At 41.5% G+C, this 17272-nt stretch overlaps 1 protein-coding gene across 1 annotated transcript; it reads left to right on the forward strand.

The window, feature by feature from the left end:
• Positions 1-8990: 8990 nt before the first annotated feature.
• LOC107981971 (facilitated trehalose transporter Tret1-2 homolog) lies at positions 8991-11752 on the forward strand. The gene is made up of 5 exons (XM_016988954.2): positions 8991-9180; positions 9649-9684; positions 9760-10006; positions 10438-10848; positions 10991-11752. The coding sequence occupies exons 4-5, from the start codon at positions 10749-10751 to the stop codon at positions 11440-11442; spliced, it is 552 nt and encodes a 183-aa protein (XP_016844443.1). The 5' UTR covers positions 8991-9180; positions 9649-9684; positions 9760-10006; positions 10438-10748; the 3' UTR covers positions 11443-11752.
• Positions 11753-17272: the final 5520 nt, after the last annotated feature.

Below are 17272 nucleotides of genomic sequence, written 5' to 3' on the forward strand. Positions count from 1 at the left end.
TGTACTAATATCATACTAAAACCAAATTTATAACAGTAATTTCATGGTCTGCATATTATAAAACTCTATTGTCAGTATAGGTTATTGAAATTAATTCTTACTTTCCTGATTCATTGATGAGTTATTCTCCGTAATAAGATACCGCTTATAATTAATTGGATCGATTCCCGCGGGCCGCAGCAATAAAATATAATTTTTTTTTTTTCGTAAACCTAGGAAACTGGGGAAATACGTCTGTATTCACAATTATAAAATCTGCTTCGTTTCTTATTATAATTTCTGCTTTTTTTTTAATGGAATCTTTGAAATTCGATATTCTTTAAGAAAGAAAACAAATTTTATTATCAAGTACGTTTCAATTACAGATCCGTAAATTGTATGGCATGGATCTAGTTATAAAATGTCCAAAAACAAATTCAAATGCTTGCTTATCATACCGACATACTTAAGGAATTTCTTCTCATTATTTAGTAACTTTTTAAAAGAGAAAACAGTCTATTTTATTATTAAACAATTGATCAATTTGTTATTAATTTTAACTTTAGAAATACAAATCCATAAGAATATTGAGAACTTTACCATCATCTCTATCAAAATGATAAAAAATAAAGCAGCTCTTACTGCCAGATACCGACTAAGCTCCCTCTGATGAAGAGAACGGCTTATTCAAGGTGATTCGTTAGTAAGTACATGAACATTGGTTCACACGCCATGTGTGTTTATGATTATGGTTATGGCTGTGTCGCGGTTACAGACGCCGCCCTCACAACTGCCGGTCGAAGATAACCGTCAGTTATATCCGAGACTATCCCTAGTCTGCCCTCTTCGTAACTCGTAAACGCGCATGCTAAATTATTCAGCTTTTTTTCTCATCATAGTTGATGGTCTCAAAGATATTGTGGCTGACATTGATGTGTATGAATATTTGCAAATTGCATTAATAAGTTTATTTGAATTATTTCAAATATATGAAATAATCCAAAAATCATTTATTCCCATCAATGATTTGAACAGGTTTGGACCACCCCCATCTGGAATACCCCGTCGAAATGATCGTGTATCTTCTGACCAGGCCGTTGAGCATCGAAATGGAATTAATGTCTCGAAGGCAAAAAGGAAAAGAAATAAAAGAAAGAGAAACTCTGAGTAGAGTGCGTCATTAAATTGAGAACTGCGGGCACTAAAACAAAGATCGTTAGGTGGCAGGAAAGCGAAGAATCCCGTAATATATATGGATGTCTACGAGAGAGAGAGAGAGAGAGAGAGAGAGAGAGAGATCGCGGAATCCCGCGCGCTGCCGCACTTTCGTTCGGAGGGTGCTGCGAGAACGAGCTTGCGCCACTGATGCCGAGGGGGGGGGGGTGTAATTTTGGTACTTACCCGGCAAAGTTAGGAACACAATGTTACGTGAAAGTACTACCAGATGGAAGGTGCCCCCCGGGGTTGTACACCACTGCACGAAGCTTGAGAAGTATTTGCAAGAAGCCCGCAGAATATAACCGAAGAATATATATGTATATACGCACAACGAAGCTACCATATCATTTCCGCGCAACTATACACCCAAAAAAATGTCCTCTTGGATCAAGAGGAAATAATCTTAATTTAGGACCCAAAATTAAAATCATTTCGAAGTAAAGGGATTCCATTTAATTTAATGAGAATCCTTTTGCCTCAAAGTTTTTCTAAAAAAAATTTTTTTTTGAAGCAAAAGGATTCCTATTAAATCAAAAGAAATTCATTTGAATCAAATGGAATCCCTTTACTTCGAAATGATTTTAATTTTGGGTCCTAAATTAAGATTATTACCACTTGATTCAAGAGGACATTTTTTTGGGTGTACGGATCCGCGCAGCAGTGGCTGTCGTTTCGCCCTCTCTGCTGAACGAATGCGCTAAATTAAAACGATGACCTCAGTTGTACGTCGATTACCGCATCAGAAAAGCGATGAGTAAAAGGTCTGAAATTTTTCTTCTTTTGTTCTATCCCGTGGATAAAAAATGTAAAAATGTAGAATATTTATCTGACACTTATATTGCAATATTGTAAGAGTTTTCTCTTATTTAAAGTAACAATGACTTATGAAATTATTTATATAATATCTTGAACTCAATATTGTTAAATAGTATGTGATGATGGTCATCATTTTTAAGGGTAAACATTAATATAACGTAAAAGTCCCTGTTTCAAGAACGACTGCACATAATGTTAGTAGTAAAAGCGCCCTCGCCCGGCACAGTCTAATTAGTGCGTATTGTAGAAACTGACTCCTTCGTTTAACATCTTTTTTACGACGCACATCCTTCTCTTTCATTTCGTCGACTTTTCATTCGTAACTTTATCGCCAACGGTCGAATAAACGTGTTAGAAATTATTATGACAGTCAGTCGCGTTTTCGTTGCCTAAAAATACGCATGTTAAAGACCTTTAATTCGCATCGATCGCGTATTCAGTAATTAAAGCCATCGTTAAGTGGTAATTTCCGAAGGAACTGTGCAATATCAAACGGAAGAGCCAAACGTACATACATCAATCTCGCTCTGTCCCCACATCGCTGATCTGTTTGTTTTGCAGTCACTAATGCACCCGCAGGAATACAGGTGATTTGCATTTGTAAAGGATATCTGCATGACTGGCTTCCCATTTCTCGCTGGTGCGCCTGATATCTCTTATTACACATACCTCTCCCACGCTCTTGATTTCGGGAATACAAAGCATCCGAACTTATCTGCTCAGTAGATGTGAGTGTGTGCGACTCTGGCGGAAGGTTGGGTGTGCATTGTGTATCGTTGGGTTGATGCATTAAGGCAAAACTACGTGATGTATACAACGTGATGTATATTTCATCAGTTTTAGTTCTGGTTTTGGTTATTTACTTTAACATTTAATTTATCGTTTCTATGATTATAACGAATTTTTTCATCCAGATTAAAATATGTTTTCCAAACCAACTTGAAATTGTTGCTGCACACAAAGCTTGATATAGTGTGCGATTTGATTTATGAACGCCAATGCTTCCTAAAACTACAGCATACTGTAGTTTTAGCAAAGTATCTACGCATAGTCTTCTACAATGTACATACCTAGCTATACATTAACCGAATAAATAATTTACTCCTAAACTGTAATGCATTGACTGCATCCGTGTTTAATTTCGCGTTATCCCTACCGGAGGGACCGGCCTCAACAGCTAATTGTTCGTGTGTCAAAGTTAGGAGCAGATGGAACGCCCGACGTACTGCATTCAACGCCTCTGACTGCGAACCTAATTGGATAAATAAACGTGTTAATGCGATCATCCGCAATTCCTTGTTTGTTAACAATCGACATTATCTTCTGTCGTCTGATTCGGCTTACCAATTCATTAAACTGGAAACTCTGATGGACACGATTAGTGTCTCGATCGATGTATAATGGTCAAATAACATCTGTCAATATAATCGCTGGACACTTAATTGTTAGCTTATCAAGCCAATTAAACACTCTGCAATCAAAACCAATGTTCTGTGCAAAATTTCGATATATGATATGAAAATATGTTCTTGATCCGTTTGAAGCTATTAAAATAAGAATAAAAGTCATATGATCATTTTTTACTCATTTTACATTTTCTTACTTTTTGTGCAGTTTAAAAATCATATCTCGGAAGATAAAATATAATAACAAAAATATTTGGCGGTTTAACTAATTTGACATCCGCGATCCTATTGAAAGCTCTTTATTTTGCCATGAAACAGCAAACGCTCCGGAAATATCCATCAATTAGCTCTCAAGTATCCGACCACGCGCCATCAATATAAAACGGAACATCACCATCCCAGCCTCGTATTAGGCGGGACGCGCCACGATTAGAGAATGATATCCGGCAGCAGTGGTGCAGGGCGATGCGGCCGTCAGACCTGTAAAGTATGCACACACGCGAACAGGGCTCGCACGTTTGGGTGTAGCAACCATGATCCGCAAGCGGTCGAGCGCGTGACTAATGAGCCGGTCGCGCGCGTGACAAATGCGCCGATTTTTTAGCGCGCTGCAATAGCCGGGCCGGTGTCGCGCGGCACCTCCCGCGAGGCGACCTCGGCTTGATTTTGCTATTCAAAGTGCGACTGCGCGCTCGTACTGCATCGCGAGCCCTATACATGTTCAGCGGAACTGGAAACAATGTAACGACTGCAATCGTTTTAAAAATACGCTTCACGATGATTTTCAGCTGGGATAACGAAAGGAGGGAGCGTCAGGACTAATTTTGGCAAACGGATTCACAAGGGTGTAAATAATATCAGTGGCAGTTGTATAAACTATTGATGTATATTTCGTGAGGAGTAAAAGTGAGGAGTGGCTTTAAATTTGTCAGTCCTAGCGCGGCGGGTATCATTCCGAGGCAAATCCAAGGCAGTCAGTCACTACTCGCAGCGAGGGCGAAGTAGTCGCATTAGCGTAATGAGAGTGCCGACTTAAAGCCTGAGAGATAGACAGGACCCTGCTCACTTACACCTTACACGCATCAGGGCAAGTTTGCCGTTACCTACACTACATAGTAAATGGACATACGTATAGAGGTTTCGCAAGCCTAGAAGGAGCTGGGGGTACAGAGGAGATCGCTCCAGAAATCGAGCAGTCGTCGAGGTTACTCAGTTATGAATGTATTGTCTCTCGAGTGCTGACAGCCATGCCAGTCGTGCTCTCGCTCTCCAGAACTCGCAAGCCTGCTCTCTCTCTCTCTCTCTCTCTCTCTCTCTCTCTCTCTCTCTCTCTCTCTCTCTCTCGGCCTCTCACACGCTCCAGCGCGCTTCGCGCAGCTTGCCCGACGTGTAAGAGCGACGCTTAATTATCTGGTAAATGAGATAACTAGTCGAGTGGAGCCCGGAGTAGCTAACTCCGGCACTGTTTGGAGGGACTTGAGTCCCCCCCTTCTCTCTCTCTCTCTCTCTCTCTCTCTCTCTCTCTATCTCTCTCTCTCTCTCTCTCTCTCTCTCTCTCTCTCTCTCTCTCGCTCGCTCGAGCCCGAGAAGCTCGCTCCGTTCCTTTGGATAATTTCTAACGTCTCTGGGCCTCGAAACCGCTGGATTATGCACGTGTGACCGCGGTTACTCGATGCATTCAAACTTTTGCAAACGCTGGGAATACGTTTTGCTTAATCGGATTTACTCGCGGAGGAGCAAAATTGAAATTCGAGGCTTCGTTGTGCAAAACTGTGCGCAGCTCGGCAAACGAATTCGAGAGTAGCTTCTCTTAGCCAAACGAGTAAAACGTTTTCTTCCTTATGAGCCTGAAGCCGAATTTGTTCTTCTTTCCGCGACTCAAAAGCACATTCGCCAAAGTTTTGATAATCTTCGCTCGAGGCTGCTTCGTTTTCATTACACACCGCTCACGTGTAATCCTCGCCGGCCATTTCTCCCGACTCCCGAGTATACAAATTATTTTCAAAAGAACTTGGCGAAAGCTCCCGCGCAACAAAGCCAAACACGCGCGAGTTTCAAAGAGAGCTTTTCCCTCGGATTACATAGCTCGACTTGTGGAAATCCGCGGCTTCGTGTAGATACACATCCGCGCGGCCCTGCGGCCAAATAACGAATGCAAGACGCGTCAGGCGTAGAGCGCGACCACCGCGTGTAACCTCTTTGCAATCATCGCCACCACCGACGGCTTAACCAAGTCCCTCACAACAAGCCACAGGGAGAGATATATATCTGTATATACAAAAGCGAAGTCGACGAAATTGCAGATCTAGGACCGCCCATTTCATACGCATTAGATAATCCCACTTCATCCCAGATGCGGTTGTGCGAGTCGGCAAGACGCTGGAGTAAGCTGCCGCTGCTTCTTCTTGTTCTTCTTCTTATTGCCCCGCAAGTTCACGCCCTTCTGTTTGCCCTATTGATTATACAGTTACGTTAGGCCACCAACAGACGCCTCGGGCGCGTTTGTTCCCTGACGATCTTATAACGCACCCCTCGATCCGTCCCCTCTGATGCTATACAGTATGGCTGCGCTTCTTGCGGCGTTTGTCTCGCGCTCTACGTTTTTTAGCGATCTTTGATTCGGAAGGGTCCAGCTCCTATATTGGATTTATTTGTATCATTGCGACTGGAGTCGCTGTACCATACCTCGGCTTATCTACTGAAATTAAACTTTTATAGAACAGCTCAAAAAAGACAAGCGCGTTCCAGAGACTCTATGTACAGTTTATATAGTTACGAAAAACAAAAGGTCCGCGAGTTTGCTTACGCCTCTGGCCAATTAGCGAGCGAGTAAAAGCGTCACCCCACGCCCGCGTAAATCTCCAGAAAAGCAACAATGATAATCGCCGCGTACAAGGGACTCGCGATTTTCTTCGCCTGCGACTGATGGATGAGGATTTAAGCGCGCGCGTACACCCACCTCGTGCAGTTCATATGCGCGAGCGCTCGAGCTTTTGATCCCGATTTAGCTGAAAAGTGAAGGTCGCGCGCGGCGTAGATTTATCGTGGAATCTTCAAAGCGCACTCCCGGCCGTCGTCGTTGTCGGACAATTGCCCGACTTCTTGTCATCCACAGGAGTTACGGATAGCTCGGCTGCCGCTATGCCGCTGTGCGTTGCGGCTGTCATTAATAATGTACTTTTAGCTACGGTCAACCGAAAGTGCCTTCGTGATTTATCGGAATACGCGAAGTCGGGCGTTTCCAAGTTATTATTTTAGAGGAGACGCCGTGGTGGAAAGCGTTTAAGCGCTAGATAAATGAGTCCGATTCGACTTTTACTTTGCTTTGTCGTATACGTTCTCGTACCGCTTAAAAGCTGTTTTTTAAACGTGGGCACAATGAACATTAGTCGCTTAAAACGCACAACAATCGTAATCTCAACTTTCCAATAGCCTTAATTTGGTTTATCGTAGAAATAACCTCCGCAAGCTTCAACGCACCGTAAAAGAATGCGCACGCAAAACGGAAAACCCGAAGCATTTTATTAAAATGGGGTCGTTGCCCCTCAATTCGCTCTCCACCCCCCGATGCTCCCTCCTCGCATAAATGTATGCATGCGTTCGGAGTGTACATCACCGGGCCAATACAGCGGAGACGCATTACGTATGGAAATCCTTCCTAACGGAGGAAAAAGGGAATGTGATCGAATAAGGGCACCTCGTACGTTTTCAGCGCGGCCTCAACCCCCGGCGCGAGCATCAGTTGCCCTCGTCGGTTTCACGATTTCTCCTCCTCCTGTCGTCCGACCGGCCGCTGCGACAGCAGAAGCTCAGCGGAGAATCAAAATTTGTTGTGATGCTCGATGCGCGTATAAAAAGGATCTCCACTTTAGCGTCTCCTACGGGTGCTTTTAACGACGCGGAGGATTCAGCCCGGACGATATATCTCGATAGGCGCAAAATAACCGGGCTCTACTCCCGAATTTTGCTCAACAAACGGCCCGTAAATTTAAAAAAAGGGATGATATCCGCGAACGTTACACGAATACGGGAACGGGGATAATTTCTATGATCGAAGCGCAGAGAGCGATAGAGAAGGAAGAGAGAGCCAGCCGCGTTTAATGCGACTGTACGAATCACGCTTATGCGCAGTCAGGAGCGAGCAGGTAGACTGGGTATTCGCGTTGACGCTGCATCATCCTGTCGCGAACGAGATAACAGGTGGGCTGTATGTAGTGTAGTCGCATGCATATAGGGCCACGAGTCGCGCTCGGGAAATGCGACATGCATGGATGCAGTTAGTTATTGTCGAATAATGAGCAGAGATCGCGCCATAATCCAACGGCGCAAGTCTCGCTCTGTATGTAGGTACATGTACGTACGCGGCGCGTCAAGCGCACTGGAGCGCCGCTCGAAGCTCTCTCGACAAAACGCTTTTCCCTCTGATGTCAACGGATATATTTTACGTCGAAACATTCCATTATAGCTGGATCGAATTATGAGCGTATGCGATTCGGTCTGTCCGATAAGCGCAATTAAGCGAAAATAAACTATTCTGCTCTATCACCCGAGTGAAATTATGTCGAGCTATGATATGGGTACTATTATCAAAATAGATGATACATTGATTCGGATTTGAAAAACGAAGAATATGTAATAGAGATTTTAATACAGTCTACATATACACTACGTATTCCCGGACTCGAATTATTTTTGCAGAGTGACACTCTGATGGCAGACTGACTAATTTCATCATCCGCGTGACGTCCGACTCTCGTTCCGCTTTTTCGTATTATATTACAGAACCTGAAAAGCCGGAGTTTTCGCTCGATATCGTGGTCCGAAATGGATTTCCATGGTTACTCAACTTTTTGCATTCTGCGAAAGAGTTTATTTCCGACGCGAATTTTTCGATGGTTTTTTACAAAATGATCAAGTGCGTCTGGATATGTCATATCAAAAATCCGTTTTAATCAGTCTTAGTCGTTATTTTCACAGTGATAAGATCCACGTAATCTTGATTGTTAAGCAGAATAAAATTACGCCTTCGTTCGGTTTATGATATTTGTTCATTGTTTATTTACAAACTGCACTAATATAGAGTAGCGCATGCATACTAACATTCATGACTATATTTATTATAACCGCAGTTTACCTTATACATAAAATTGCTTATTGCTTGAGTTTGTAACATTTTCAATGATAAAAATGAAATAATTTATATCTGAATACATTTTACATTGCAGAGATGCATGTATCGAAGGCTTCGCGAGTGTATTATTGATTCAAATTCACGCTTCTTTTTTATGCTTCGAATAACTTAAAAATGGAAAAAAACTTTCTCGCAATATTATATTATTCAAGAATTAAATTTATGACGATAGATTAGGGTAACAAAAAGCATCACTTTCAACGAATTTCACGAGATCTCCAGTCCTTGGAAAAGAATTCAAAGACGTTTGTCTCGGCGCGTTTCCGAGGGTCGACTGTCGCGACGGCGCTCCGCCTGGATTTATATGCTCAAGAGATTTACGCTCGGACTATTAACGCATTATTGAAAGTCATAATGGCCTTCCTCTGAGCGAATCGCTTAACGACACCTCGGCATCGCCGCGCCGCGCATCCATATCCAAGCTCGCGCGCTTGGCTCTTCGAACTTTGCGGCAACTTTACTCCGCGCGTCGAGCCAAAGTGAGTTAAGTGCTTTTCACTCCTGAAAATTGTGATTCTCATCGATAAATTTTTATTCCGCTCAGCCATGAAAATACTGCACTGTTTGAAGGTATGTTAATATTGAAATAAAAGCGACCGATGTCTTTTTTCGTTTCGGCGAAAATTCTGTCAGAATGCATTTTTTGAAAAATACTTCTCTTGCAGTTATAAAAAAAACACATTAATTAGTCTTCTGTGTTAACATTTGTTCAATGCTAGTATCGTCTACTAATCGAAGATCAGCTCATTATCTATGCGATTGAATAAAAACTATTTCCACGTATTTATTAAATTCACGCAGAATCTTTTGCAAGTTTTTAACCCGCGCAATTCATCTGACTTGCGATTATCTTTTCATTGTTCACATATAATTCGAATATTCTTATCAGTGAATACACATCAGAATCATTTTGTTAAATGCGTCAGTTTCACGTCTCTTCTGGTAGTGTTAAAGAGCTACATTGACAGGTTTTATCTCATATTCAGTCGTATGAATTAAATTTTGTACTATAACTTTTAATGGAAGTGCATCTTGTAGTATGGAGGACAACCAGTTCACACAAATGCCAGACTAGTAAGAACGATTGGTACAATATTTTATATACAAATTCCAGGACAAATGATTGAACGAATAAAACTTCTGTTACAGCGGAAACTAACTAGCTTCTAAACAGCGGAATAGAAACTATCCAGATGATGATAAAAGTGATAAAAAACACACGGTTGCTGTGTCAAAAATAAGATGTTCTGCATCACAATTAGTTGCCGTATTAGCAACAAACATAGCGAAATTTACGCATGGAACACTGCTTGGATATGTTACTATAGTGCTTGCGGAACTGTATACAAAGAGAACGCTGAGATAGACATGACACTAAATGAACTCACGTAGTTCAGTACGTATGATTTGTTTGAATGACAAATATTTCTTTCAACTAAATAGTTTATATTTTAAAAGACTGTGTATCTTCATAGCGCTGATTTATGTTTTAACAAATGTATTGCTGTGTTATGCGATAGGATAGAATTCGATAATTTTAAATGGTTCGATTGTAAATTTTAGCTTGCAATGTTATCATTCTTGGAACAATATATCGGAAAAATTGTTAATTAAAATTAAAATGATATGCACGATATCATTATCATAGCAGAATTATTTTATCAAATTTAATCCTGCATGAAAAATAAATGGCAGTCAATTTTTGTAATCTTATATCTGCTTCAACAAATTTTTATTCAATATTGAACAAAATTAATTGATTTTTACTCTTAACTCGAGACTGATCTGATCTCATTAGTAAATTAAAACCATTATTATGTTTTTTAGGTAGCAATTGTTTCATGTCACCCGTTGGGGCTTTAATTATTGGTTTATTAACACAAAGCATTAGCAGCCGTTATTCATTAATGATAGCTACCATTCTGCAGACTATTTCTTGGGTAATGTTTTATTGCGCTACTAACTCTGCAATGTTGCTAATTGCATCAGCAATAGTAGGATTTGTTTATTCTGTGTGACTTGGGCCAGGTTGTACGTACATTGCTGAGATTTGCCAACCGGATTTGCGCGCTACACTTCTGGCTTCCAATAACTTATTCTTATTGATTGGCAAGTTCTGTAGTGTTTTATTGGATACTATGATGAATTGGAGAACAATTGCTCTTGTAAATTGCAGTTTTCCGATCTTTGGTTTCATAGCGATGTACTTTGTTCCGAATAGCCCACACTGGCTTGCAAGTAAGAATGTTTCTTTGTAAAAATATTAAGTGTGTTTGAAGCATAACGAGTCGCACGAAGGCAATGCATGTCGTTATGCTTTGAGCCAGAGGCGATATTGAATATGCTGAATAACAAATTGTTTAATTGTTGTTGATTTTAGTCAAGGGAAGGATGATTCAAGCTGAACATGCCATGGCATGGCTGCGCGGCTGGATAACTCCTCAGTGCATACAGCAGAAGTTCAGCACATTAAAAGAGATACATCACAATCCAGACAAAAATTTAGTGACCAATCTTTCGAATCAAAAAAATATTAGCGATTCGAGAACATGTTTAAATTTAAAAGATACGCTTAGGCCGTATTTACAGAGATCCTTTTGTCGTCCGCTTGCTTCTGCTTGTTGCATATTTGTGCTGTACACGTTTACAGGATCGTTGGCTATAGTAACTTACATTATAATTATCTTCGAGATGATCGGCAAACGAAGACTTGTGTTCACTTCAATGACTGGCACAATGTCGTATCTGACAATATCAATAGTAGTATTCCTAGTTTCGCAAAATCACATATCCACTGTCCAATCGGCTTTGACAAGGTTGTTTACATGCTGAATGTTGAAATATTCCCGACGCAGTTTCGTGGTACCGGTGCCGGAATAGGACTATTTTTATCGTCATTTCTAAGCGCAGTTGTTAATAAGATATTTCTGTATATGGTGAACGGGATGACACTCCCCGGGGTCTACCTGTTCTTCGCAACTGTAAATATAACCGCATCGATTTTGTTTTATTTTATGATTCCGGAAACCAATGGAAGAATTTTAAAGGAAATCGAAGATCATTTTACAGGCGTAAAAAAATTAAAACGAAGACCCAAAAATACCTTGGAAACTTCATGAGTAATAAACAAGTATTATTCGAGTTAGAATTGTTATTTGATTCAGCGGACTTTTGTTCCAATATCACAGTTTATCAAAAAAGCTGTAATCATCCAAAACTAATTCCTTACGAAGAGACAATGTTATCACATATTCATACTCTCATACAAAGCGCACAAAGCTTCCGAAGTAGAAAGAAGCGCCTAAAAAATACATAACTCAACTCAGCAAACCGCAGAGAAAATATTCCATAATATGCAAATAGCAGAGGGAGGATGATCTGTCTCACTCCCTCTCTCATTCTCCCGCGGCCTATCTTCCCTCTCCATCTCTCGATTAAAATTTAATCCGTAGCGTGGCACGACCTGGACAGAGAGAAGTTGGCGCTACGCTCGTAAAACGCATCTGCGGAATGTAAAATACGTAGGTAATACTGTTACAGCGGGCGATTTACCCTCCCGGCGCCGACGAAGTGCACAAGAGAACCGAGGGGCGGAGGGGTGGCGGAGGGAGAGAACAAGCAGCAGAAGCAGCGGCGGTGAGCCCTAACTTTCATCGTCATCCGCACGCGCTCGATGTCTGGTCGCCGAAAAGCGCTCCGCCAGCGAGCTTTAAAGCGACGTCGTTAAATTCCCTCGCGATAGGCCCGCGTACGGGGGGGGGGAGAGTGCGAGACTCGACTCGTCGCCAGCGCCGTGAGAGGATTTTGATCGCGTCGTCGGCGGCCACCTATGTATAGGCTCGTATATGGCTGGCTGATAAATTTTATCGGACACTTGGGCCAAGTATGCGCGCGCGAGCGAGCGAGCGAGCGAGCGATGATGGCCGGCCGAAATTATTCCAGGATCGCTTTCGCGACCCCCGGATTTTGTCGGGCGCGAGCCCGTTGAAACTCTCGCAGTGCCGAAAAATATCGAGTCAATATTGCCAGCTATCAAGAGTCAGCCGATCCATTTTTATTCGTGCTGCGTACAGTCAATAAGCTCTCTCGTTTTGCGGAACCGTTTTTTTTTCTAATATTTAGTTATTGCTATTTTATTGCACGAAATATAAACGTTGACTGGCATGCTATTATTGTATTGTATTTTATCCATGCGCATAGGAACAATTTTGTTTCGTTGCGAAAATTTAGATGAAAAAACAATCGTGTTCGACGTAAAATTTATTTATACGTCAACCAACAACGCCGCACGCATGTGCTCGTGACGAATAGGTGGAAAAGGCAAGAAACCCATCAGACAGTCATAATAATTCGCGGAGGTGGCGACATTCGGACGACTTTTAATCCTCGCGGCTATTTTATTTATAGTTCCATTAATCTGCTGCCGGACGCTTCAGACACGAAAGGGCATTGTAATTACAAGGTTACGCCAAATCTATTGCCTCGCAGAGTTGGTCAGCGGCGCGCATTTGTGTATGCAGTACGTATGCGTGTGTGACAAAAGATATGAAACTCCGATTTCCGATGTTGTGAAGGGCAGAGCGAATGGTTGTGCCTTTGCACTTGTAAATTTTTACGTTTACTTTTAATTTGTTATTCTTGAACTATTTGTGTCCTGAATATAAAAGTCGAGAACCGAGTCAATACGTGAAATCGAAAATATATAAGAAATAAATCAAAAATAAGTCGTGTCCTTTTCCCGTCCGAGCCACAAATCTTAAAGCTAGTTATTGAAGTGTCACCCTCTCGAACGTGGATAGCTTGTCTGATCGGTTTTCTTCCACTTTGCCTTCAGGTCTTTTATTTTGTTATCTTATTCCTTCGATTTTCTTGTTTCAATCTAACATTAAATTTTTGATTATAAAATTTAAATCTCCTCATAAATAGATTACATAACGTGTCAAGTATGTTTCAGAAATGATAGAAAAATCAGTAGTAAGAGGTTTGTTTGAATTCGTTGACCCCTCAAATACGCCAACTTGCGATAAATTGCAAAAGCAGATAAAAAAATTGCTAATGTATACAAGTGCTCGTGCTCCGGTGCGTACATATACCATACACTCTATAATACACGTACACAAGCGCAAGTTGGACCGTGTAGAATATGGCGTTTGGCGTCTGGGGCATCGTAGAGGAGATAACGGCACCTCGACGCAACTGAGACCGGCTAAAGCCGCGAGAGATCGCCTGGAGTCTGCGAGGCGCATGCAAGAAAACCAGACCGACGTTTCTCATTCGCAAGGCTCTGGGCTGTGTATACGCTTTCGTCCCTCAAGGACCTCAGCTGCTACTCCTCGGGCGCTGATTGCACCCGACAATATATGCGCCCTCGTGTGCGCGCGAGTCGATGCTACGTTATTATACACGTTTCATTAGAATGTCCATTGTTTTTGCTAAGATAACATTCAGTTCTATACGTTATCTGAGACTGTTGCGGTTAATGCCGTGCCAGTTTTTACCTTTGATTCGAGAGTTTCTTTTTCTTTGCAGATACAAAAGATTCCGACAAGGTAAATATTGTAAACGAATCTCGCATTACGATATACAATAACATTTCGATAAGATTTGAAGAAGTGCAGTAAACGTTTTCGTGTTAAAAAGAGTTTACGTATAAGAGTCATATTATACAGTGCGTAGATGGTTTGTCATCGTAATAATGTAATCCTAAGAATAGTAAAAAGTTTTGATTCAAAGCTCATCGATAAGAGCATAACGACTAATCAGCGACAAATCCATCATTCATCGCGCAAGTAGCGTTCCTCTGTATAAATATTTGCAAAGAATCAGCCAGACCAGTTATAAATCTCGATAATCCACACCCGCAAGGTTATGCACGCATCCAATAAAGATAAACAATTGCTCAGCGCGGTGGTAAAGGTAAACCGTACCTTATAGTACACAGACTATTCCGGCAAAGTGTTGCTACATTAGCTACGCGTTAAGACCTTCTAATGGAGACATAACCTCACATATCATAAAGCCGAGGCATATTCTTTAGTCTCCGATGCAGTGTATACTCAGGCTCGGGGCTACGGGGCCCCATGACCTCGGCGCGGTCGGGTTAGCCGAGAGCAGCGCTGGCGTTCGAGCTTTATAGCTGGAGTTAACGTTTCCATGCTAATATCGCGCCTAACATTGCGGCCTGAGACAGAAAGAGAGAGAGAGAGAGAGAGAGAGAGAGAGAGAGAGAGAACGGAGAGCGCTTTGCCGCGGGCTTTACGACTCCCGGGCGCGAAAACGGCCGGATTATCGATGAGCGGAAAGCTCGTGTGCGTGGAAGACAAGTGGATTAGCAGCTGAACGTCTAATATGAATTCACGCGCGGTCCTTATCCGTAAAATCTTTATACGCCTAGTGGTAATTGCGCTGATCGGCATAGTTGTTCTATGAGATGATATATAGTTAATGAAGAACCCGGCTTTTCGAATTAAAGTCCCTGCTTCAATTTTGAATGGTATTATCCGCTTTTGTTCCGGACGTAACCGAAGGCTGCTAGAGATAAAAGCAAGTGTGACGTATTTATTCTTTATCAATAATATATTCTACCTATTAGTAGTTTTAGCGAACGTTTCTCCGTCATTTGGCTCTGATATGCGCGAATCGACAAGGCGATTCGTGGCTTCAGGCCAATACGGTTAGGAGTGATTTTATAATCATTCCTAGACTGCCACGACCCCCTCTAGGAGTTTTACTCCACGGATTTTGAGGATCACTTTCAGTGCGGAGAGGCTAAAAGGGCCGATCTGTGACTGCCAGGCCAGAGAGTCGAGTGGCGGGAGGCGTTCGCGTGAACACATAACTACGTGTGTATAGCTAAGCGTCTTTGTTTTAGCGGGCCCGAGTTTTCGGCGGCGTTTGATGAGTAGAGCGTCAGTTCTCGGCGACAACTTGTAAGAGAAGGTCACACAAGGACCTGATCGCTAGGAGATTTCAATAAAGTCATAATATCTAATCAACAATGATTTCACACTTTATTTTTGAACCTTAATGTAGTCTTGTCCCATACAGCTTTCACAGACCTCCGCGTTCCATTATGAGTAAATCAACATTATTTCAAAGTCTCTCTTCACATACGTCCATATCGAAAGAATACTATTCAAATCCGACGTCAGCTTGATGCGAAATCTGTCGAAGCCAGTCACAAACAATGAGAACGCGAGCTCGAAGTAAAAAACCCATGTGAAAATCTTAACATCCCATACATTATCGTGGTGGCGGAACGGGCAATAATCGAGGCATAAATCACCTCGTTCTCGTGCGCGCACGTACACGACGGGCGAAAAAGAGAGAGAGGGAGAGAGAAGCGCGCATTACATTTCGCGACAGGCCGTGCGGCTGCACCGACACTCGCACTCGCGGGGCTTCTCTCTAATCGCAGCGCGATCTCGCGCGAACGGGCCCGGCTACGCGCGTGATCCTTATATCTCCGTGCGCGGCAGTTGAGAAAGAGCAGAGGGAGCTTAGATTGCCCGCGGCCGCCAACTGTGAATCTCGGATCGCAAAAGTCGCGAACTCGCTCTTCATCTTCGTATGCTGCACGTGCCTACGCCGGCGAGTAATGTTTCTTCTTCTGCACTCTTCCTTCGCGCAGCTGTTGTACTCCGATTTGCTGGAGATGGAATTCAGACTAATGCTGCATATCGCTAAGCTTTCCCTTTGAAAATGGAGCCAATTGTCTGGAGAGACGGGGCTTGATAAGATAGTTTCACGCATATAGAAAACTTATATTTTTTCATAGCAAGAATAATAGTTGGTCGCGCCTGAGTCTCCTTCAAACGGGTTATTCTAAGTAATAATATAATAAAAGAGAAACTTTGCGTCAAAGCATATAAATTAAATATTCATCGCTGAAGTATTTCTAGCTTAATGAGGTATTAAACGTGCTGTTTCGAATGAGTCATAAATTAATTACTATTTTACTGTATGGTTCGTAAAGCGCATACTCGTTCTCGTTGCAGTTTCAGCTTTATACATTTTAATACAGTTCAAGAAAAAATTCTGTCAATAGTCGTGATTTAATAAAATAGAAACAATCTCATGGAAACAAAAGCATAAAGATTTTTCATTTTTAGTACATCAGTCTCGTCCAATGGTATATGATTATAATTGTGTAAAATCCTGATTACATGTTATTACATAATGTTTCTCATTTTTATAATCACATATCAAGATTTCGTTTTACAGATACTTGTTTTAATGCTCCGTTGACTGACTCCGCGCGGTTGCCTATACGACTACCTTGGCGGATCATTTTTTCCATGTATATAACATGAACAAATAAAATGTTGAAAGTTTGATATTAAACGTCGCTGCCACGGTTCGAATGGTGTCTCACTTATCCAAATAATAAAAAATAATATCTTTTTATTCATACGTTATTATACAGGCCTTCAATAAGAGGTTGACTTATTTTAAAATGTAATATCTCAAGAAGCCTTTATTGTAACCTTTATGAATTTAATAATCCATGGTACAACAATTTATCCACAAATATATTTATTTAAGTACTTTTTTCTGGTTATATACAATAAGTCTCATTGAGTTTCAACCATTTCACCAATATGAACCATTCACCAATATGAACAAAAAAAAATATATATATATATATATATATATATATATA

The sequence above is a fragment of the Nasonia vitripennis genome, chromosome 1, assembly GCF_009193385.2.
Source record: "Nasonia vitripennis strain AsymCx chromosome 1, Nvit_psr_1.1, whole genome shotgun sequence".
NCBI lineage: Eukaryota > Metazoa > Arthropoda > Insecta > Hymenoptera > Pteromalidae > Nasonia > Nasonia vitripennis.